Source organism: Neovison vison, chromosome 13, assembly GCF_020171115.1.
Source record: "Neovison vison isolate M4711 chromosome 13, ASM_NN_V1, whole genome shotgun sequence".
NCBI classification, from domain to species: Eukaryota; Metazoa; Chordata; class Mammalia; order Carnivora; family Mustelidae; genus Neogale; species Neogale vison.
The window spans coordinates 12,722,727-12,745,317 of NC_058103.1; the positions used below are offsets into that span (position 1 = coordinate 12,722,727).

A 22,591-nucleotide genomic window follows, 5' to 3' on the forward strand; every position below is an offset into this window, starting at 1 on the left:
GTCTTATAGGATTCAAAACACTGTAGATGTTGTATGTATTGCTAACACTAGATGTCAAAAGTGAAAAGGAATACGTACTTATTTATGGGTATAACAGTTCATGCACAGATGATGAAGCAAGAGCAGTATGATTGCTCTCTGGTAGCCTAGCGGAACTGATACACTTCTTCACAGTGGCCTTGTCTGTACACTAATGAATGAAGCCCTATAAAATTTTTATGGCATAAAGTACTACAGTCATATTCATAGTACAGTTCTAGAAACATTGTTATATTTTTTAAGAACCACTTACCTGTGATGATAGGCTGATACAAGAGCGAGAGACATAATTTACAGTAATATAATTCCTTGAAAGCAAAATTTTAAAACAGTAGGAAAACTAAGGCATTATTAATTGTGTATTAAACATCAGGCACACGTGCCTATGTAAGGACAGGATATCCACTTCCACACAAGACTTACACTCAGTGTTCTACGTGATGAATATTTTGTCAATGGTGATATTGGCAGAAAAGCATCTTGTACAATTACTGCTGTATGGTTAGATTTTTTACACAAAATGTTTACATATACAACAGATCAGTTTATTAACTGTATGGCCTGATGATTAGTTATTATTCATTAAGTGGAAGTGGATCATCATAATGGTCTTCACCCCTGTCTTCACGTTGAGTAGGCTGAGGAGAGGGAGGATGAGGGTTTGGCCATGCTGTCTCAAGGGTGGCCAAGTTGGAAGGAGAGGTCGGAGAGGCAACACACTCAGTGTAATTCTTTGGAAATACATTGTAATTTGTTTTGCTTTTTCATCTCTCTAAATATGTTTCTATACAGTACCGATCCTTCCACTGTGAGCATTAGTTCAGAACCCACATTGTATAACAGTTCATGTCATACAAGGAGTCAAAAGCAGTCTTGGAGAATCAGAACTCTTCTGCCAGATTGTCCGGTGTTAATTTGTTTTCTGGCACTTCTTCTCTGTCTTGTTCTTCCTCATCTGGCACTAGTTTGAAAACACTCATCTCCATCCAGTCGCCTTCTGTTAATTCCTCTGGTGTGTTGTCTGTTACCTCTTGGACTTCTCCAGGATCTGCATCTTAAAACCCTTCACCTTCCTACTCTTTTTGCCAAATCCACAGCCTCTTTCATGATTTTCTTGATTGGTTCTATTGTAAATCCTATGAAGTTATATACAACATCTGGACAGTTTTCTCCAGCAGGAATCCATTATTTCAGGCTTGATGGTTTTCACAGCTTTTTCTATAATCATGGTGGCATCTTTGATGGTACAGTCCTTCCAGGATTTCATGATGTTCTATCACATCCTATGGAAGGATATTCCCTTCCATAGTGTTGACAGTCCTTTTCACAGACTGCTGTGCGTAGGGAGGCCTAGGTGGCTCTGTCAGGTAAGCATCTGCCTTCAGCTCAGGTCATGATCCCAGATTCCTGGGATCAAATCCTGGATCAGGCTCCTTGTCCAGTGGGGAGTCTGCTTCTGCCTGCTGCTCCCCCTGCTTGTGCACCACTCTCTGACAAATAAAATATTTTTAAGAAGAAGAAAAAGAAGAATATTGTGTGTAATCATCCTTAAAGGTTCTGATGACCCCTTCCTTGATCTGGGGCTGAATTGGAGATGTCGTGTTTGGGGGCAAGTAGACCACTTCAACACCAACTCATGGGGTTCTAGGTGGCGAGGGCATTGTCCAATATCTAAAGTACATTAGAAGGCAATCTCTTGCTGGCAAGGTACTTCCTGACTTCAGGGACAAAGCAGCAATGGAACCAATCCAGTAAAAGGGTCTTCACTGTCCAGGCCTTCTTGTACAAACAAAAAGTCTGACAGCTGGTATTGTTTCAAGACTCAGGGGGTTGGTAGGTTTATAGAAGAGGGCAGCTCTGATCCTAAACTGCATTTGCACAGAGCAGTAGTCTGCCTTAAATCCTGCTGCTCACGTCTCTTCATATGGATTAAATAATAAATGCCTTTTGTGACATTTTATTCTAGAACAGGGCACTTTGTCTGCATTAAAAACCTGTTCAGGCAGATACCCTTTCTCCTCAGTGATTTTCTTAATGGTGTCTGGGAACTCATCTGCTGCCTCTTGGTTGGCAGAAGCTGCTTCTCCTGTTATCTTGACATTTTTAAAACCAAACCTCTTTCTAAAATTATCAAACCATTCTTTGTTGGCATTAAATTCTGTAGCTTTCGATCTTTCACCTTCCGTTTCCTTTGAGTCATCATATAATGACTTTGCTTTTTCTTGAATCATATTAGAGTCTGCAGGAATGCCTTTCTTATTAGCCATCCTACAACCCCCTGAAATCTCCAGTAGGAGATAAAAGGGTATTTGACAAAAAGTACCAAGTTTTTGTGCCTTGTGGCACTGCTCTGGTGACAGCTTCATGAATTTCCTCTTCTTTTTTTCACAGTGGTCCTTATGCTAGATTCATTTACCTTGAAATGGCAGGCAACCACAGCTGCAGACCTCAATCTGGGATACACGTCAAGCAGTTCAACTTTTTGTGTTATTTCATGTCTTTTCTGCTTTTTGGGAACACTTCCAGCATCACTAGTAGGAGACAAACTACACAAACCCTTTATGCAGGGTTTATGGTGTTGCACTTTTTATATGAAAAGTACATGAGAATGGAGACCAGTTTTTGCTGTGATACCCAGTTCACTGGAGAGAGGAACTGCTCATGCAGAGATGATCAGCCTCACATGCATTTTAAGTGGCTACTTTGAACACCAGGCCTCACTGCAGTAGCAACAGGAGGTGGCTCCAGAATTATTATAATAGTCCACAGTATGTGCCATAGTGAATTTTGTGCAATTATGATGTAATACTACATCGTTGTACACATTTCTCTCAACTGTGAGAGGTGCCCTGTACAGTATGTGTGTGTTTGGGAAAGTTTTAACTTTTTATAATAGATTTATATATGTATTTGGCATTCAAGATATCCTTTTTATAGATATATTTCTAAGCTGTGTAGTTTGTCTGCAAGTTTTTGAAATTGTTGCTGATCTTCAAAAATTTTTCTGAAATATTTATAGAAAAAAATCCACACAGAAGTGGACCCTTGCAGTTCAAATCTGTGTTGCTCAGGGGCCAACTGTAAAATAATTATTTTTATTATATTTTTCTTCTTTCTTACTAGCCTTGTAATTAATTTACTACTGCCTGTACTATATGCTTACCTTTTCCAGTAAGATTGATATTTTATGTTTCCTTTTTACTAATTAGCACACCTTCTTTTCAGCTTAAAGACATCCCTTTGACATTTCCAGTAAAGCCATTCTAGTTGTGTTGGACTCTTAGATTTTTTTTTTTCTTAAAGATACATTCATTTTAGAGTAAGAGAGAACACAAACAGGGGGAGAGGCAGAGAGAGGTGACAAGCAGACTCCCTGCTGAGTGGGGAGTCCTGTGGGGAGATCTGAGCTGAAATCAAGAGTTGGATGCTTAGCTAACTGAGCCATCCAGGCACCCCCTCCTTCAACTTTGTCTGGAAAACTTTATCTCACTTTCAATTCTGAAGGACCACCTTGTTGGGTAGAGGATTCTTGGTTGGCAGCTTCTTTTTCTTTCAGCCACTCCCTTCTGGCCTGGAAAATTCCTGTTGAAAAGTCTTGTGGGGGTTCATTTCAACCTACCAACTTGTTTTTCTCTTGCTGTGTTTAAGATGTTCTTGTCTAACTTTGGAGACTTTAATTATAATGGGTCTTGGTGTGAGTCTTTTTATATTCATCTTGTCTGGAACTCTGGTCTTCCTGGATCCATAGGTTAGGGAACTTTTCTCTCTCCTCTTCTGGGACCCCTCTAATGCAAATGTTGGTCTGCTTAATATTGTCTTATAGGTCTCTTGAGCTGTTTTCACTCCTTTTCATTCTTTTTTTCTTTTTGCTGCTCTGATTGGATGAGCTTCATTGCTTTATCTTTAAATTCACTGATCCTTTCTTCTGCTTCATCTAATCTGCTGTTGAACCCCTCTTGTATATTTAGTTCAGTTATTGTATTCTTTGGCTCTGTGACTTCTACTTGATATTTCTGTATGTTCTCTTTTTGTCGAAGCTCTCACTATGTTCACTCTTCTCCCAAGTTCAGTGAGCATCTTTATGTCCACTACCTTGAACTCTTCAGGCAGATTACTTATCTTCCTTTCATTAAGGATTTTTTTTCTATGGTTTTATCTTGTTTTGTTCATTACCTACTTCTCTGTCTCCTCATTTTGCTGGGCTCCTTGTGTCGGTCTCTGTGTTAGATAAGACAGCCGCCTCTCCCAGTCTTGAAGGAGTAGCCTCGTTTAGGAGATGAACCTCATCCTTCAACCCAGACCTAGCTCTTTCTGGTCTCTCAAACCTTTGTGATGGGCCAAACAGCCTGTTTCATTTTTAATAGACCTTAGTAGTTGGGGGTCTGCCAAGACCAGTGTCCTAAAAGGGAAGATCTCAGTCAGCACCTAGATTTGTAGGTGATTAAAAGTCAGACCCTGGGCGCCTGGGTGACTCAGTGGGTTAAAGCCTCTGCCTTTGGCTTGGGTCCTGGGATCGGGTCCCGCGTCAGGCTCCCTGCTCAGCGGGGAGCCTGCTTCCTCCTCTCTCTCTCTCTGCCTGCCTCTCTGCCTACTTGTGATCTCTGTCTGTCCAATAAATAAATAAAAATCTTTGATAAAAAAAAAAAAAGCCAGACCCTCTGGCAGCAGCTCTTAAAGTATGAAAATATACAGTCTTATTGGACGATAATTGTAAGAACCACTGGCCATCAGAGCCTGGTGATTTCAGAGTGTCTCCTAAGTGGCATTCCTAAAAACTGGGGTACTAAGTGAGTGTATAAGTTCCTTTCTGAGAGATAACAGTGAGCCCGAGGAAGGCAGAGGGCAGGCACAAGGATAGCATGCACTGGCTGACCTCTGTGCCGCATGAGCACTGCCATGTGCCAGACCTGATGCCTGCCCTAGGCCAAAGCTATGGAATAAGCAGAAAGACTGGAGCTTGTTTCAGTCTGCGTTCTGTGCAGTGCCCTACAGGTGGTAGGCTGTCAAGAACTGTCCCTTCGATTGTTAAAGTTCCATGGGACCCAGGATTGCAGGTCCCCCCATGCCCCCCAGAGCCAGGCAATCAAGGGGCATCCCTTGGGTGGCAGCCCTAATAAGTACTAGGATACCAGGTACACGTACCAATCCTCTCCGAGCATGCTTGCTAACAACAGATTTCCAGACCTTACCCAAAGCCTGCTGAAATTTAATACAAAGGTATAGTTTGGAGATTATATTCTTACCAAACATCCCATCTGCTATTGCGATTGGGCACAGTTGGCTAAAATTACATTATTTTTTGGAGACTTGTATCCATTGGACCCCCCCAGCCACCATGAGAGACTTGCCATTGCTCTGTCTTTGCTAGACTCTGAGGGTATTGCCTGTGGTGTCAGCCAGTCGTTGGTTGACTCACTCATTCAGTGAACAACCAAGTATTTGTCTAGGGAAAGACGTGTTGATGCCAGGTACCTCCATGTTCTTGCCTTTGGTTCATAAATGCCTTCTCTGTGACTGCTTTATTTTATGAAAGACCATATTCTGAGACTGTGGTTTACATTTGTTCTTTTTCTTTCTCCTCTGTCCACCTCCATTCCGAAGTTCTGAACCCACCCTCCCCCACTGTGACCTAGCTCAGCAGACACCGGCTATGAAACCTGGGGTCCTGCTTGTTCATTAGATATGCTGTACCCGGTCTCCCATCTGGCCTTTCTCCTTCCGGGTGTTCTGCTTCCATTCAGACCCATGTTACTTTTCCTTTCTGCTGCTTCTCTGGAGCAATATTTTCTTTGAATCTCCTGCTTGCCTCATTTGCTTTCTCCCCACATCCCACATGAGCTCTCAACCCACACTTGTGCGTGTCCCTCTACACCTCTGTCCTGCTCACTGCTCCCCTTCATCCCATTGGTAGGCATCCCTTGGGGAGCATGCCAGCTTCCCCCTGCTCCCTCTCCCCCATTTGATGACAGCTGGAATCTGGCTTCTCTTTTCTTCACGAGATCACCCTCCAAAGTTGACACATGAAATGACCGCTTTTTACCATGTAGACTCTAGAAAAAACTTCCTGGTAGTGACCAAATAGGCCCTAACCTTTTCTACCCCTTGGGTCTCTACATTGGGGCCACTCTCCCCTGAGTTCCATTGCTCCTGCAGCAATAAATCCTTTGTGAAGGCATGTCTGCATGCGTCCCGTCAGAGCAGACCCGGTCTTCTAGAGGTTTTCGTTCTAAGAGAGCAACCTGGAAATCGCACATGCAGACACTATCCAGCGGCGGAAGGCAGGGAACGGGCTGCCCTCTGTGAGCTTCTTGCTTTCCTGAAAGTCAGGCAGCACAGTGACCCCATCTCCTAGACGGAGCAGCCCTTGTTGGGCCGATGCCTCAGCCCTGGCCTTTTCAGCGACTGTCACTGGGCAATGGGGAGGAGTGGCTTCTTTTGTACATATGGAAATGTGGGTGCCAGAGATAAAAGGGGAGAAGGGTTGTGAGTGACACGCAGAATTGTCTGTTCCACCTACTTCCCCTTGGTGGGAGCGTGTTTAAATAGATCAGAGCATTTAATATCTGGCAGTATTTGTTGATTTCCATTTACTCATCATTTTGCTAATTTAAGCACATTAATAACTAGCAGCTGTACTTCAGAGCAGTTCTTTTTGTCATCTGAAAGGGAAAACAAGCACTAAATATACTTTGGTTTACCAGGCTATCATCATTGGGGAAACTTTTTAACTCCTTGTAAACAGGTGTTTCTGGAGTCACTCAGCAATTTTAACTGAGATTTGAGCTTGCAGTGGCAAGGATTTTTACTGTTGCAGTCCCGGTGTCCCTTCTCCAGGAGTTGCACACTCTGTCCTTGCTTCCGCCCCAGCCTCTGCCCTGCTGAGAGCATCTGTGTGTCGTGAGTCCAGCAGCCTCGCACTCTGTTATCTGCCTCCGTGAACTTGAGCGGTAGCAGCTTGCGCTTGGACAGCGGGGGGCTCCCTGCACCCACTCTTCTAGGCCCCAGGCTGAGCAAGGCTCGTCGTCGTGATGACTTCAAGTTTGTGTTTTTAAAATTGTTACCTTAAGGAAGCTCAGGCTACTGGACTGCTATGATCCAAAACTGATCCCAAGAGTTGCTGCTTCTGTCCTTGGGAAGGAGAGCATGCCAACACCAATCCTAAAATCATCTGCCTGTAGTACCTCCGTTCGGGTAATCGAGCACTCTCGTGCAATCTGTTTTGCTCCCCACATCAGCCTGCAGACACATCAGCTGTGGAAACCAGCGGGCCAGTCCCCGGGGACACGGAGTCCACAGGCAGGTGGTCAGGCCCCAGGGCCGAGTCCAGTATTCTGCCCCAGAACAGGGATCAACAAGCTTCTCCGGTCTGGCTTTTGAAACAGGCCTCGTTGTCCTAGTCTGAATCCTTGACTCTGGGGAAAAAACAAAAACAGGAGGACGTGTCTCCCCACTCCCCGTAGACAGACAGCTCCTATGGAAGCAGACATGCTGTCTCAGGGCAAAATTAACTTTTCTGGGCCTCACACTACTAGAGCACTACTAGAGCTGAGACAGTGAGAGACGATTAGGCAGTGAGGTAAGACTGGAAGAAGCCAGTCCCTAGTTCACGGCTGCTTTAGAAGAGCCCCTGACCATGTGCAGGACGAGAAACAGGTTCTAGGTCACACTGCCTGGGTAAGATCTCAAGCGGTTCTCCAGCAGGCATGAGAAGGAACTCATCTCTTTTCTCTGTCACAGGAGAGTTCTCGGCCTCAGACAGCTCCCTCACCGACGTCCAGGAGACCCGAAGGCCTCCCATGCCTGACCCTGGCCTGATGCCCCTGCCCGACACGGCTGCGGATTTAGATTGGTCCAACCTGGTGGATGCGGCCAAGGCCTACGAGGGTGAGTCCGCCGACCATCCCGGCAGGACACGCAGGGCTACAAGGCCATGCCGAGTTTTGGGGGGTGTGAGGCTCTGGTTAGTCTGTCCACTCTGCTGTTTTGCACACACAGACCGCACGGGGGCGGGGGGTGTGCTTCCAGCTGGGGCACTCGCTGTATGATTTAATCTGATGCAGCCTGACATTTCCTCTGTGTAGGATTTTGTAACATGGCTGTCTCCCCTCCCCACACTTGGGAAGGGCAGGGAGTGGGGGACTCCCAGCTGTCACTTGGCTGAAAAGAACACCTATCCAGAGAGAGTCTTTGACCACGTGGCGAGGACATCATTGCGAAGTGCACCATTGGATCTGTTAGGGATGCTTGTCCCACTTGGCCCTGCCCCGGCCTTGACAGATGTTGGGTATTCCCTCTGCATTTCCTATTCACCTCTCCTGACTCTGGCAGCATGTTCTCGGTCCACACTGCCCTGTGCCAACCCGCTGTCTGTGCGCTTCTCGTACGCAAGCCCTCCCACGGGCGCTGGTGTGCCAGCACAGAAGGAGCGTGGAGTGTCAGGCTGTTCGTGTATGTGGACGTGAGGTTGGCAGATGCCCTTTTTGAACTGCCTGACTCCACTCTGTGGTCATCATTCTAGATTCTTCAGTGCTAAAATGTTCTTTAGAAAACAAAGACAACAGATGAGGGGTTTAGGGTTAGGGGTTTTTTGTTTTGTTGTTTGTGGGGGGTGGGTGGCTTATGTTTGAAGAATTGAAAGTAGCTAGTCCATCAAGCTGTAATTTTCAGAACTTGATGAGGTGACAGTGAAGTAGGCCACAGGTAGCCCCGTGCTGGCCGCTGGCAGTTCCCCAGTACTGACATGACTGTAAATTTCAATTTATTGGTCACTCTCCCTTCTAGGAGATGGTAGTAGTTTTGTGTTTTTAATGAGAGGTTTTGAAAATTTTATGGTGTTTTCTTGGCTCAAGTTTATGTTGGGTATATTTTAAAACACGTATGGTTGGACTTGGGCTAAAACCCACCAAGGTAGCCAGGAATCTTGTGGAAAACCTACTCCTAAAAGTGCGTTTTCTATCATCACTGAGTGGAAAAAGCCCTGGTCTGGAAATCTGGCACAATGCCTGTTTCCAGGGAAACATGTCATAGAATGCTGCTTGATGAGGAAGAAAAAGAAGACCACAAATGGATTCACAGCCCGTGTATCCCCACATGGTGATTAGATGTGACTGTCAGTGTAGGCTAGTTGTTGACCTTTGACAGACCGGGCCTGGAACACGGCTCCGAAATACTGATTGTCTTCTCCTCTCCCCTCCAGTCCAAAGAGCCTCCTTCTTTGCTGCTACTGACGAAGGCCACCGGCCCTTGAGTGCTGCATCCAACAGTGACCAGCTCGAGGAGCAGGCTCTGGCCCAGATGAAGTCCTACAGCAGGTTAGTCACCCTGTAGCGAGGTCGGCACTCTGCACCGTGTGTCCCCAGCTGTCGTGACAGCAGGTGGGGGAAGAGGTGGAGGCCACAGGCATTAGCTGACCGGAGCTCACCACCGCAAGGCCAGACTCTTCACATCTTAGAATGCTCTGTAACTAAAGCTGTAAACACAGTGAAACTGTTCTTGATGACTTAGTCTTAATCTTGAATATTTATAATTCACTGAGGCCTTAATACACGTGTGCTCTCAGGACTGATCACCTCAGGTGAGGAAAAGTATGTACCTGGCATCCTTGAGCCTGGTTTTGGAGTGCCTCCCCCAGTTGGTCGTACTTGGTCAGTTGGTGCCCCATCTTAGCGGCTCCCCCCGTGCCGCGTCAGATCGATGTTAGATCCGGGTCACCAGGAGAGGGAAGACTCGAGAAGACTGGAAAGGCAAGTGCAAACTGAGACCCAGATGGTTTCCTGAGTAGTTAAGAGCAGGGATTTTGACTTTTGCTGAACTGTGCCGAGGTGGATCCCACTGTCTGATTTCAAGTGGTGAGGCCGCTGGGGAGTTGCGTGCTCAGACTCTGTGGGAAAGCATCCGACGGGCCGCCATGGTACACATCGTGGGTGCTCCCTGATGCAGGAGGAGGTCAGCGGCTTGAAATCGCTCCTTTTAAAACCTTTTGAGGATGGTTAAGAATCCAGGTATCTAGGAGACAGGCGACAGCAGGGAAAGTGAGGTTAGCACAGGTTGTTCAAATAGCCGTGGACTGTTCTAAAGACTTCGCCGATCAAGTGTGTTAGGAAATGCTCTGCACAGGGAAAGCGGAAGAGTCGGGGTGGCTTGTCTGGAGTGTCAGGGACAGGTGGTGCGTTCGCTCTGATCATTGAGGCATCTTGGGACCGAGAATGGCAGTTACTTTGGCTGTTGAGAACTTTAAAAAGAAAAAACAAAATAGAGCATCAAGGGCACAGCGAACCCAGAATGTACCTTAGGATGGGCCCTCCGAGCAGAAGTCTGAGTGAACAAGTCTGTCTTCCTGCGGAAGGATTATCGAGCAGTGAGTTCTTCAGTCTTCGCAGAACCTGAAGAGGGTGGTGGTGCCGGGCACGTGTGTTCAGTGAACAGATGGAGTTGTGTTTCTAAAAATCAGAGCCTCAGCAGGCACATAATTCACTCTGAAAACCTTCAGAAGTCAAGACAGACTGCTACGCGTTTTCATGGGGTTTCCCCTCCTAGAGGTTTGGCGCTTCTCATCGTTTCATTTCTTTACAGCCTTGGGACACTCGTGCCACTGTGAATTTGGCCTTTGGGGCTTGTAGATCTAGAACCAGCAGAAGACAGCAACACAGCTCCAGTACATACTGCCTTTGAGTCCAGGACTCCAAAACCTCGGTCTATCTGTGTCTTTCCTTTTGGCCTCTGGGGAGAGGCAGCTGCACATTCTCCTAGCCGAAGGCTTTAGCTTGTGGGTTGTGGACCCTGAGGTGGTGGATCCAGCTCAAGCTCACTCAGACCTGACTTCAGGTCACAGGAGCTGGACGAAGAACGGCTGACGAGGGCCTTCTGTCCGGCCAGTTGGGTGGCCTTGTCATCCACTAGCTCCCTGGGGGTTTTTTGGTATTCCATAAGCGTGGCATTACCAGCACTTCTGTTAACTGGGAGAAAGAGACTGGCGGGCCTAGTTTGCTATTATGATCTGCAAAGGAGACATTAAGGTTGGACGGATGAGCTTTTGAAGCATTCTTATTTTTTAAAATATTTTAAGATATTTAGACAAGCTTTTGAGACAGGAGCATGATAAGTTAGCTGCACGTGGATGAGTAACCACAGACTGTTTTCTGGGGACAGAGACCTACCTTCTCCTGGTCGCCCCAAGGTAGGGCTGACCTCAGCCCTTCTGCCCCCCGAGGAGTGGCTCTCTCTTTCCTTCAGCCACTAAAGAGAATAGGAAACACTGCACAGCTGTGCAGTGGAAACAGACATTTATACCTTCCAGAAATACCTCTCCTGTTGCCAAACAGACCATTTTCACTTATTGTCCTGTATTCTTTTGTCGTGAAGACTGATATCTTTAACAGCGGAAGCTACGGATGGGCTGCCATTCACCCTTGCATTACCTTTTGTTAAAAATGACCATTTTCTTTTTCTAAAGTGAAAATGCACATTGGGTCACTGTACTGAGAAATTTGACATTAAAAAACCATTTTACAGAGACAGCAGCCTCATTAACAACTGCCCAGCAAACCCGGCCAACACCATCTTTTGTTTCTCATCCCCAGCAGTAAAGATTCCTCCCCCACTCTGGCTTCTAAAGTGGACCAGCTGGAAGGTATGCTGAAGATGCTCCGGGAAGATCTGAAGAAGGTAAACACATACTCTCAAAGCAGAGCCCGGTCAGTGCCAACTGCCCTTGAACAAATCCCTATTAGTGGAAGAACACGTGGGTATTGTCCGTTTTCTCGGGACACACAGTCCACGAGCTTCTTGGTGCTCGGTTCCCAGCAGCACACCCCATGCAAGCAGGCCTTCGTGTCACGTGTGCAGAAAAGTTGTTGAGCCCAGCCAGCCCCGCGGAGCCCTCTCTCGGCCTCCCCACCCCTCGTCTAATGGGTCAGTAGCCCAGAACCCACCCATCTTCACTGTCAGTCCGGCTCTCACACCAAGAACATGGAACGTAGCTTGACTATAGTAAGAGCCTAAAACCAAACAACGGTCCAGAATTTAAGACCGCCCTCGCTGAAGACATTAAGGTACACGGTAATGTCTTCACGTTCCAAAATAAACTGTAGTGAGCCCCTGGGGGTCCTGATCCCTGGCTTTGAGTATCGGGATCCCCAGGGCCAGGCCGGGGATACAGTGTTAGGATGAAGAACAGAAGTGGGTGAAGGGGACACGCAGGTCCCCAGCCACCCCTCCAGCTGCTGGGTCCCAGCCCTCTCCTCCTCTGCCCTGCCTCCCAGGAAAAGGAAGACAAAGCCCACCTGCAGGCGGAAGTCCAGCACCTCCGGGAGGACAACCTGAGGCTGCAGGAGGAGTCCCAGAACGCCTCGGACAAGCTGAAGAAGTTCACGGAATGGGTCTTCAACACCATAGACATGAGCTAGGGCAGGCTGCGGGGGGCCGGCCCGGGCTGGGGGAGGGGGCACTGGAGGAGGGGGCTCTCCGGTGTGGTTTGGCGCTGCTTCAGCCACGCCGCCGAGAGCCTGCTCAGCCCGCCTGCCCTAGCTTCCTACTCTGGCCCCTTGCGGGGAGCGCACAACACAACAATTGCAGATCAACAATCATTATCTGCCTTTTGTAGAAAAGAAAAACAAAAAAGTAAATAAAAATTTTAAAAAGTAAAATAAAAGTTTAACTGCTAAAATGTGAATGTCTTTATTTTTTTGCACAATATCTTTATCTGTTATGTATTTTAAAAAGCAAGTGGGCCTAGGCCGCCTGGGGCCCATCTGCCTCTATTTCCATGAGCTCTTACTGATTTCAGGTAACCCAAGCTTTCCCTCGTTATCCTGACCCATGTCATTGCTCCTAGGAAAATAAAGTTTTTGCACATGGTTTCTTGGGGGAGGGGGATTTCCTTACCTTTGTCCTAAAATGCCTGGGGAGGGAGGTGCTTGGAGAAGATGCCTCCCTCCCTTGAATGACCTGTGCATGAGCTAGTGCCCTTTGTCCCTACCTTCTGGAGGACAGCGGGCTCAGGGTTACCCGAAAGTCCGTGCGGGAGACAGAGCCAGTGCCTCGGGCGACGCCCCTTTCCTGTCCTGCATTGTGACGTCACTCCACCCCTCAGTTCCTCTCCCCTAGAGATGGTCCCCCGTGTGCGCTGCTCAGAGCTAGAACGCTTTCTGTCTGGTTCGACTGGAATCCGCCTCTACAGCTTTCCGGCTCCAAACATTACTGGCTTTCAGAATTCCTCCAGACTAAAATCTCACCTGTATGCATTTTGGTCAAAAGTAAAGCTTTTGTTTGAGATGTGTAAAGATGAAAATGTGGCAAAACTGTATTTTTAGCTTACTCAAAAATTACCATACTAATCAATTCTCTCCAAAGCAAGACTTGACCAGTCTAGGGAAAAGTGAATGTTAAATTGTTTTAATTCTCGCTTGTTAGGAGCAACGACTGTGATCATAGAATGGGCTCTGGAAACCTGCATGTCCCAGTGTGCAATTCCAGCACGGCGTTTTCTGAATCCTTTTGTGGCCAGCCAGAGGATTCTGCTGCAGAAATGACTGATGTGCTATTTTTCCTGTCTAGTGATGCAGCTGCCCTGGGCCTCTGGCCATCGTCCCAAGGCCCGCAGGCCTGCAGACGGACACACCAGGCCCACCAGTGTTGAGGGACCCAGGGAGCCCTGGGCCTTGTTTCTTGCCTTCATAAAAATGTCATGAAGCTGCCACCTGTGTCCCTTCAGTGGCAACTCTGATGTAGGGAACATTCTGCGATGTCATCTGCTCGGAAGCTCCCTGCCCCAAGTAATCTCAACTCCTTCCTCCATCCCCGAAAGACACAGGATGGATTTTCTCTCTCCTCCCCCTGCCCCCTCCTCCAGATTTTTACAGTTTCATTCATGATTGTGATTTTTCCAGAGAATTATTCTTTTTTTGGGGGGGGGGTGACATATCCATCCTGGAAATAGGAAGATTTCGGAGTGCTCTGTAAAGATCTCAATTGTCTGTCTCTTTCTCTCTTTGACTTGTATGAAGGAGATTGTTACATTGCCTGGTATCTCTTTGTAAATGAGAAAGATCGCTGACCTCCACGCATTCTGAAGTCTTGCTTATCCTTCTGAGTTCAGTTTTTATTTTGTCTTTCATTTGTTTGGGGACTTGGGGCAAGCTATTTATTAGAGTTTTGCAACAGAATCTTGTTTGAAGCCTTTAAAGACTACTTGTAAAATTCAAACAATAAAATTCATTTTAAACACTCTTTTAAAATGCTTTGGCATTATTGCTTGCGGTTTTCGGATGAGAAAGCCCACCCAGGAGCTCACTGACCCTCCTCGCAACCAGCTTTCTCACAGGGCTCCATTAACACTACGTGATTCTTCAAAGTTTCTGTGCCTCTCAGAATGTCAATGACCTTTTTTCACTCCGTTCATCTGTCCTTCGAGAATTCCTAATTTGGCTTCTCTACTTAAAATTTAATATTTGCAGAGCACTTTCTAATTAGTTCCCTCTTCATTATCCACATGTGGATTTTCCATAACAACACTGCCGTTCCCTGAGACCAGCACATTTTTGGACTGCCTCTACCGCATCACCCAAATCGGAGTTAGATGTTCTGTGCTCAGAGAATACAAATGCCTGTTAATATCAGGCTGTGTAAAATATAATTAGAAAAGTTAATCTACTGAAAAAATCATAATGCATTCCAAAGCCAAATGGAACCAAATTTTTAAAATCTACCACATCAGTGTTCCTCTCCACTGGTGCAGCTAATTGAGAACTGACAGAGTTCCTTCCTTCTATTTGGTTCAATAACCCTACAAATTCTAGAATTACAAGACAGGGCAAGACTGGATGCCATGAGATAAATCTGATGAGCAAGCCAAAATCCTGGTCTGTCTAGACCATGATTCTTACCTGGTTTGCAGGGCTTTTCCATTGTTGTCGAAGGGCTTGGAGGGGGGTTGGGAGTCCCTGGGAGAAGGGGCCACTAGCCTACCTTGATGGAGGGGCCATTTGGTTGTGCTGCATCTCTGCTGCCTGTGATAAAGAGATGGGGTCACATTGGGTTACCAACTCCTCCGATGGGGATAAAATTGATAGTCCAAGGGCAAAGGAAATAGACCAGTGAGCTTAAGCCACTTGTCTCTAGTTAAATACAGAACAATAACCTGAACCGATTCAGCTTGTAGCCGATCCGTTTCAGCAACCTGCTGCTGCTTCCCTCTCTCAACCAAACCAGAGAGGAAAGTGTAAGATGGCGCAGCTGGGCCACAAACCTGGGGCCAGTGCAGCCCAGGGCATGGTTCAACAAGAACGCTGTTATTTTTTAAAGAATGATTCCACAATAATGTCGGGTACCTCTTCTCGGTAGAAATTGGGCCCCTGATGGCCTATCCGTAAGGAATAAGCATTGGGTCCATCTGAAAAACATTTAAGGTGTTGGGAGACTCAAATCCCATCAACTGCACAGCAGCTCTGTCCTAGGATACATTACCTAAATCTCTGAGCATGGCTTTCTCGTGGTAAAATTGTCACAGTTTCATAGAGTTTGAAGGATTAAATGGGATCAGACGTGTAAAGACAGTGATGGGCAAACTGAAGACACAGTAACACATCTTCCTGGTCTTCATCTCCAAAAGGTTAAGGCTTTTCTGTTGTTTTTCTGGGAGGGTGTCCTGGCGTGTTAATAGCAGAATGGGATGGAAGGGTCAGAATGAGCTCCTCCATCCACTTTCCTGTCATTCAGGTGCTTTCCACCCCCTGCTATGCTTTTTAGAACACTGACTCTCAGACTTGAGCTTCCACCAGAATAGGTCATCGGGCTACATCCCCAGGATCTATGATTTAGCAGGGCTGGGGTGGGGACTTAGCGTTTATATCTTCTAGAAGTTCCGAGGTGATGCCTTAGGAGCAGGGCTTTCAAAGAGTAGCCTCAGCATGTGGACATCCACACCCATGGACAGTTAAAAGAAACAGATGCTACAGGGAGAGGCACATAGTGTGTCCACATGCCTGAGTATCATTTTCATGGGTCAGCCAACCACAGAGCACCTTGCAGGAGAAACAGGCTTAAATATAGCTCAAGAGAGATTAGGTAAAAGGCATTTTTTTTTCTTTTACTAAAGAGGTAATAATTTAGAGCCCCCCTTACATGAATCTTTCTGCCACTCGACTATTTTGTTTTGTTTTATTTTATTTTTAATTTTTTATTTTTTATAAACATATATTTTTATCCCCAGGGGTACAGGTCTGTGAATCGCCAGGTTTACACACTTCACAGCACTCACCATAGCACATACCTTCCCCGATGTCCATAACCCCACCCCCCTTCTCCCAAGCCCCCTCGCGCAAGCAACCCTCAGTTTCTTTTGTGAGATTAAGAGTCACTTATGGTTTGTTTCCCTCCCAATCCCATTTTATTTCATTTATTCTTCTCCTACCCCCCAAACCCCCCATGTTGCATCACCACTTCCTCATATCAGGGAGATCATATGAAAGTTGTCTTTCTCCGCTTGACTTATTTCGCTAAGCATGATACACTCTAGTTCCATCCATGTTGTCGCAAATGGCAAGATTTCATTTCTTTTGATGGCTGCATAGTATTCCATTGTGTATATATACCACATCTTCTTTATCCATTCATCTGTTGATGGACATCTAGGTTCTTTCCATAGTTTGGCTATTGTGGACATCACTGCTATAAACATTCGGGTGCATGTGCCCCTTCGGATCACTACGTTTGTATCTTTAGGGTAAATACCCAGTAGTGCAATTGCTGGGTCATAGGGTAGTTTTATTTTCAACGTTTTGAGGAACCTCCATGCTGTTTTCCAGAGTGGTTGCACCAGCTTGCATTCCCACCAACAGTGTAGGAGGGGTGCCCTTTCTCCGCATCCTCGCCAGCATCTGTCATTTCCTGACTTGTTAATTTTAGCCATTCTGACTGGTGAGAGGTGATATCTCATTGTGGTTTTGATTTGAATTTCCCTGTTGCCGTGCCACTCGACTATTTTAAATTCCTGTGTTACCTGGATGGTTCTGGAGTGTCCTCACAACCATTAACAGGATGAGACTAGTTACCAGGTCAGCAAGAAATGGCCTAGGTCACCTTGGGGGTGGGGGGTGGCGGACAGTTTAGATGGCAGTGCTGCTGAGGAAAGCAAGGCCCTTGGCCGGGCCTATAGTGAGTGGCTACGCAGGAATACAAAAACTGGGAGACTTGCATCAAGGCTGGGAGTGCTGAATTCCACTCACCAACATCCAGATTCAGTCCAGCCTGCTCACCCCAATCTCCGAGCGCCTGTCAAACCTCAAAGTTCCCAGACAAGCAAAGTTTTGACTGCCTTCATACCTGCCCGAACTGTTAAGGAACCTTTGCCTAAATCCTCATGCTGTAGACCAGCTCCTTTTCTCCACTTCTGTCCAGAAAGGAAGGAAGGGCTGCTCATCTTCATATCCTTTGGATAAGTTGCAGCTCAGAGACTTGGAGACACTGGCAGTCTCTCCCGAGACGATCATTAGAACCTTGTTTGATTGGCGCCTGCTCTGGCCCCTCCTTGCTCTCCTTTCCACAGATCTCCTGCCTTTCCCCAGGTCTGCCAGCCTTGTGTTCCCTCCATGCACCTTCAGACTAACCTTCTGGCCCTCCATCCACGTAAATCGAGCATCTTCTCCTGACTTGCCTTTGTGCACCCGAGTCATCACATATGAGACCCGAGAGCTTTCCCCTCCCCTTCTCTTCTCTGCCTCTCATTACCCCCTTCAGTCATGCTTGCCGTCGACCACACAGCTCCTTCCATCACTTGCCCTGCCTGAGCACATACCGTCGCGCAGCTACATGGCTCCTCTTCCAGGCACCACCCACCTTTAAATATATGCAGCTCGTTTTATCCTTCCATTTGGACCTCTCATGACCCATCTTCAACCTGAATGATCTCCCAGACAAAATAACCCGAGTTTTGCGTACGTTCCTCTGTATCGTTAGACAAATGCTTTCTGTAGGGATTTCACCCCATTCTGGGGGTGCATCTCTCATTCTTTTTCCTTAACCAAAGTGCTCTGTGTTCCTTTAAATGGGCCAATCTCCCTACACGTTGTTTTGCTTACATATTTGTTAGCACACGTCCATAGGGCTAATGAGTCCACCCAGCCACACTTCTACGCATTTCTGTAATCCAGCATGGAAGCATCATAAAATGGTATCTACCAATAAAATCCAGCCTCCTTTGCAAGAGTATCAATGCCCTGGGAGGGTATGGGCTCTCTGGGGTAACAGATGCCCCCATCCCCATTGCCTTCTACACCCCCAGCTCACCACACACATTTACATAACTGGCCTGATAAACAGGCATTCAAGTTGCTTCCCCAGGATCCCATTGGCAAACCCCAGAGAGCCATTACCTTCCCCTCCCCAGCGCCCCTCACACACACACACACACACACACACACACTCATCACACCCCCTACCCTCACCCACTGGTATTCCTGGAAGTGAACGCTCTTAGAAAATACACCAAGGAAGGAGTTCTATTCAAGTTCAAATAGCAAACCAGAAGTGACCAACAAAGTTGCCTGGAGGTGGTCCTTCTGTCACATTTCCTAATGAAGAGGTAGGATGGGTTTGTAACTGACCTAGTAATTCTTCTAAAGAACTAAGAGTCCATGAACACAGTAACTCTTTTAAGCTATTTACATGTTCTGCCATCTTAAAGCAATGGATGAGCTTAACAAACTTTTGTCTTAGTTGGTACAAAGAGAAACTTGGCTCAGTGTAGGTTCATATCAAATCAATGAGGCTATGCCTATTAAAACAAGCATCTTAATGCAGTCTAGCTTTATACTAATGATTCCAGCTGGAGTCAAAGCCAGGGCTTCTTTCATAGGCCCTGAGAACCAGCAATTCTACCTTCAAAAAGTAAAGACCTGGCGGAAGGTAGGAGGGATGGGCGTATGGAGTTACTGACCACCATCTTTAAGTATTTGACACACTGTGGTATAAAGCAGAAACCAGTTTTGATGTCAGTGGTTCTAGAGGCAAAAATGAAACCAGTGGATGTTTGTTGCAGGAAACAGGTTTTTGTCTCTGAGACTGATGATAAATAAATAGTGACCGGGTGGTTTCCTGGGCTTGAAGCCAAGAATTAAGAGTCAAACTAGGAACCACTTTGCAAAGATTCCATCATCCTTTCATCTTTTCTAGTGGACTCTTGTTCATCTTAAATAAACTTGGAGTCATGAGTCACAGACTCAGGAAGGAAGGGGACCTTTAGAGATGGGCAGTTCTACCCCCCAGCCCAGACAGGACTGAATTTCCTCTTCGTCGTCCAGCCACCTGAGCGTAAGCATCTCCGGTGAGGGGGAGCTCACTACTGACTGGGGCAGCACACTGGTCTTTCAATGTCTCTTTTAAGTCATTCCTTTCATTTAGGGAAAGTCAATTTCCCTTTAGTTTTTGTGACTACTCCCAACCCTACCACTTCGAATTACACAAATATAAATTTCTCTCCCCAAGTAATAACCATCGATATGTTGGAAAATACAAAGTCTTCCCAGTGTTATTTATTTATTCCCTGGACAAAAACCCCCATTTTCTCAACTTTTCCTCCTGGGTCATGGACTCCAGCCCCTGCCCCACAATAATATAATCATCTATGATACGCCTTAAGGACACAAATGCTCTATGTGCATTAGCCCGTTGAGCCCTCACAGCCGCCCTGTGAGGTGGGGCTGTTGTTGTCCCCACTTTACAAAAGGAGAAACTAAGGACTAGAGAGGTCAAATAATGTGTTCGCAGTAAAATAGCTGGTAAACGGTAGAGGTAGAGCTGGGACTCAGACCCACACCTCCAGATTCCAGAGCCAATACTTATTTAATCTGTACTTTATCACTTCTGTTGCTCCAACCCATGGTCCCCTGCATTGACCAGTCGCATGGATCCTTGCTGCAGGGACCTAGACACTATCATGGACACTAGATGGTAAATGGGGTGGGTGGGGGGCCACAGCAGAAGACTAGAAGGGCACGTAAAGGCCAGAAGACTACGAGGAAACCACCTCTTTGGGGGGCCTTTAACAGAGAGGGGGCTCTGAAGTGCTCCAACATTCTTTCTGATACAATATAGATGTTCTCCCTGCAAATGACAATGCAAGAAAGCATCTCTGTCCAATCCCAGGCCAAATCTAGAGGTAAAAGAATCTTTGAAAGCTTGAGTCACTGGTTCTTAGACATCAGCACTACCTGGACAAGTTGATTAGTTTCTGTTCCTTGGCTCTAGGCTTAGGGATTCGGTATGAATGGTCTGGTAGAGCTGGCAATCTTCATTTTAATAAGCATATCAAGGGTTTAGGATATGGATGATCCCTGGACCCATTTATTTGAGAAACTCCACCCTAGCTTTCAAAAACCCCTGGGCAACTCTCCTGAGCAAGGGAACAGGCAAGGTGTTACAGGTGAGCATACTGTCTGCTTGAAATACCTGGATACTTGATTGCTTCTCAACATGTGGGAATGGCTAGCTGAGGCCAGTTGGCTGGGCAGGATTCTCTATGAGGGAAGTGTAGAGTGACCCTTTTGAAAAGCCATTTACTTAGTGGCTGATAATTCTCAGCTTCACCCCACCCTACACCCAGATTTTCTTATTTCTTTTTTTTTTCTTAATCAAGAGGCATTTGCTTAGTGGAGGTCAATTTAAATCTTTGTTTTAAAACCAAATTCTGAAATATTGTATAGAACACTCACCTCTCCTTAGGATAAACTGCCACAACATTAATTTTACACTCCGTCTAATCAGATCTCTTTACTGATGTTCCTGTAATAGCCTGCTACCAGTTCTGTATCCTTATCAGGGAGCAGGTAGGAGTCAGAGATTTCAAAGTTGGTCCCTGTTTTCAGCCATCAAAAGACAAAAAAGACTTCTTGTTTCTACCACTAAGCCCATCTGTCAGAAACTGCCCAAAGTCCTTGCAGTCTGCTTGCTGAAGCAACAGACAGGAACAGAACCAGCCCAGCCTCCCAGGGTAAATCTTGGCAACAGCCCAAACCTATTCCAACTGCCTGCCACGGTGTGCCTGGGGGCCAGGGCTCCTGGTCAGCTTCTCTTCCTTTAGCCAGTGTTCTGGTTATCAATGGCCATGGAAGCCACTTCATACTTAGTTACTTAAAACAACTACCACTTTACTAAGCAGGCGTACTTCACTTTATTGTGTTTCACTCCACTCCACGGCACAGACATTGCATTTTGTACCAACAGAAGGTGTGTGGCAACCGTGCATTGAGCAAGTCTATCGGTGCCATTTTTCCAACAACATTTGCTCACTTCAGGTCTCTCTGTCACATTTTGGTAATTATCACAACATGTCAAACTGTTTCATTATTATTACACTTGTTAAGCTAATCTGTGATCAGTGATCATAGATGTCACTATTGTCATTGTTTTGTAGTGCCAGAAACTGTACCCATAGAAGACAGCAAACTTAATATATGCTGTGTGTTCTGCCTGCCCCACCAAGAAACCACTCCCCCATCTTTGCTCCTCTCCTCGGGCCTCCCTGTTCCTTGAGACACAGAAATATTGAAATTAGGCCATTAATAACCCTACAATGGCCTCTAAGTGTTCAAGTGAAAGACGAGTGAAGTGTCTCTCATTCTAAATCAAAAGCTAGAAATGATTAAGCTTAGTGAGGAAGACATGTGGAAAGCCATGAGAGGCCAAAAGCTAGGCCTCCTGCACTCAATAGTGAGCCAAGCTGTGAACGCAAAGAAAACATTCTTGAAGGAAATGAAAAGTGGGATTCCAGTGAAAACATGAATGTTAAGAAAGTGAATCAGCCTTGTGGATATGGAGAGTTTTAGTGGTCTGGAGAGAAACCAGCCAAAGCTGAATCCAGAGTAGGCCCCAACACTCTTCAAATGCCGTGAAGGCTGAGACAGGTGGGGAAGCTGCAGGAGAGAAGTCTGAAGCTCGCAGAGGCTGGGCCGTGAGGTTTAAGGAAAGAAGCCGTCTCCGTAACATCAGAGTGCCAGGTGAGGCAGCAGGTGCTGACAGAGAAGCTGCAGCAGGTTCTGCAGAAGGTCCAGCGAAGATCATTCATGAAGGTGGTGGCACTAAGCAGGAGGCTTTCAGTGTGAATGAAACAGCCTTCCATTGGAAGGAAATGCCATGCGGGACTTTCATAACTAGGGAGGAGAAGTCAACGCCTGGCTTCAAAGCCTCAAAGGGCAGGTTGACTCTCTTGTTAGGGGCTAAGGTAGCTGGTGACTTTCAGTGGAAGCCAGTGCTCACTGGCCATTCTGAAAATCCTAGAGCCCTTTAGAATGATACTAATTCTATTCTGTCTGTGCTCTCTGAATGGGTTAAGAAAGCCTAGATGACAGCACATCTGTTTACAACATGGTTCACTGAGTATTTTAAGCCCACTGTTGAGATTACTGCTCAGAAAAGAATCCTTTCAAAATATTCATTAACTGCTTCTTCATTGACAATACATCGGACCACCCAAGAGTTCTGATGGAGATGTACAATGAGATTAATGTTTTCAAGTCTGCTAACACAACATCTATTCTGCAACCCATGAATCAAGGAGTAA

The 22,591-nt window shown here is 46.3% G+C and overlaps 1 protein-coding gene across 15 annotated transcripts in view; it reads left to right on the top strand.

Moving 5' to 3' along the window:
* Positions 1-14,273, top strand: part of SIPA1L1 (signal induced proliferation associated 1 like 1) — a 368,863-nt gene extending 354,590 nt beyond the window's left edge. For 12 of the 15 annotated variants that reach the window (XM_044230260.1, XM_044230258.1, XM_044230272.1 and 9 more), the window contains 4 exons: positions 7,777-7,923; positions 9,236-9,350; positions 11,619-11,703; positions 12,300-12,703. In XM_044230260.1, coding sequence (XP_044086195.1) covers positions 7,777-7,923; positions 9,236-9,350; positions 11,619-11,703; positions 12,300-12,443 — 491 coding nt within the window. In that variant the 3' untranslated portion in view covers positions 12,444-12,703. Of the gene's footprint in view, positions 1-7,776; positions 7,924-9,235; positions 9,351-11,618; positions 11,704-12,299; positions 12,704-13,449 lie in introns of those variants that run through there. The other 3 variants (XM_044230269.1, XM_044230273.1, XM_044230270.1) reach the window with 2 other exon arrangements.
* The last annotated feature ends 8,318 nt before the right edge of the window (positions 14,274-22,591 follow it).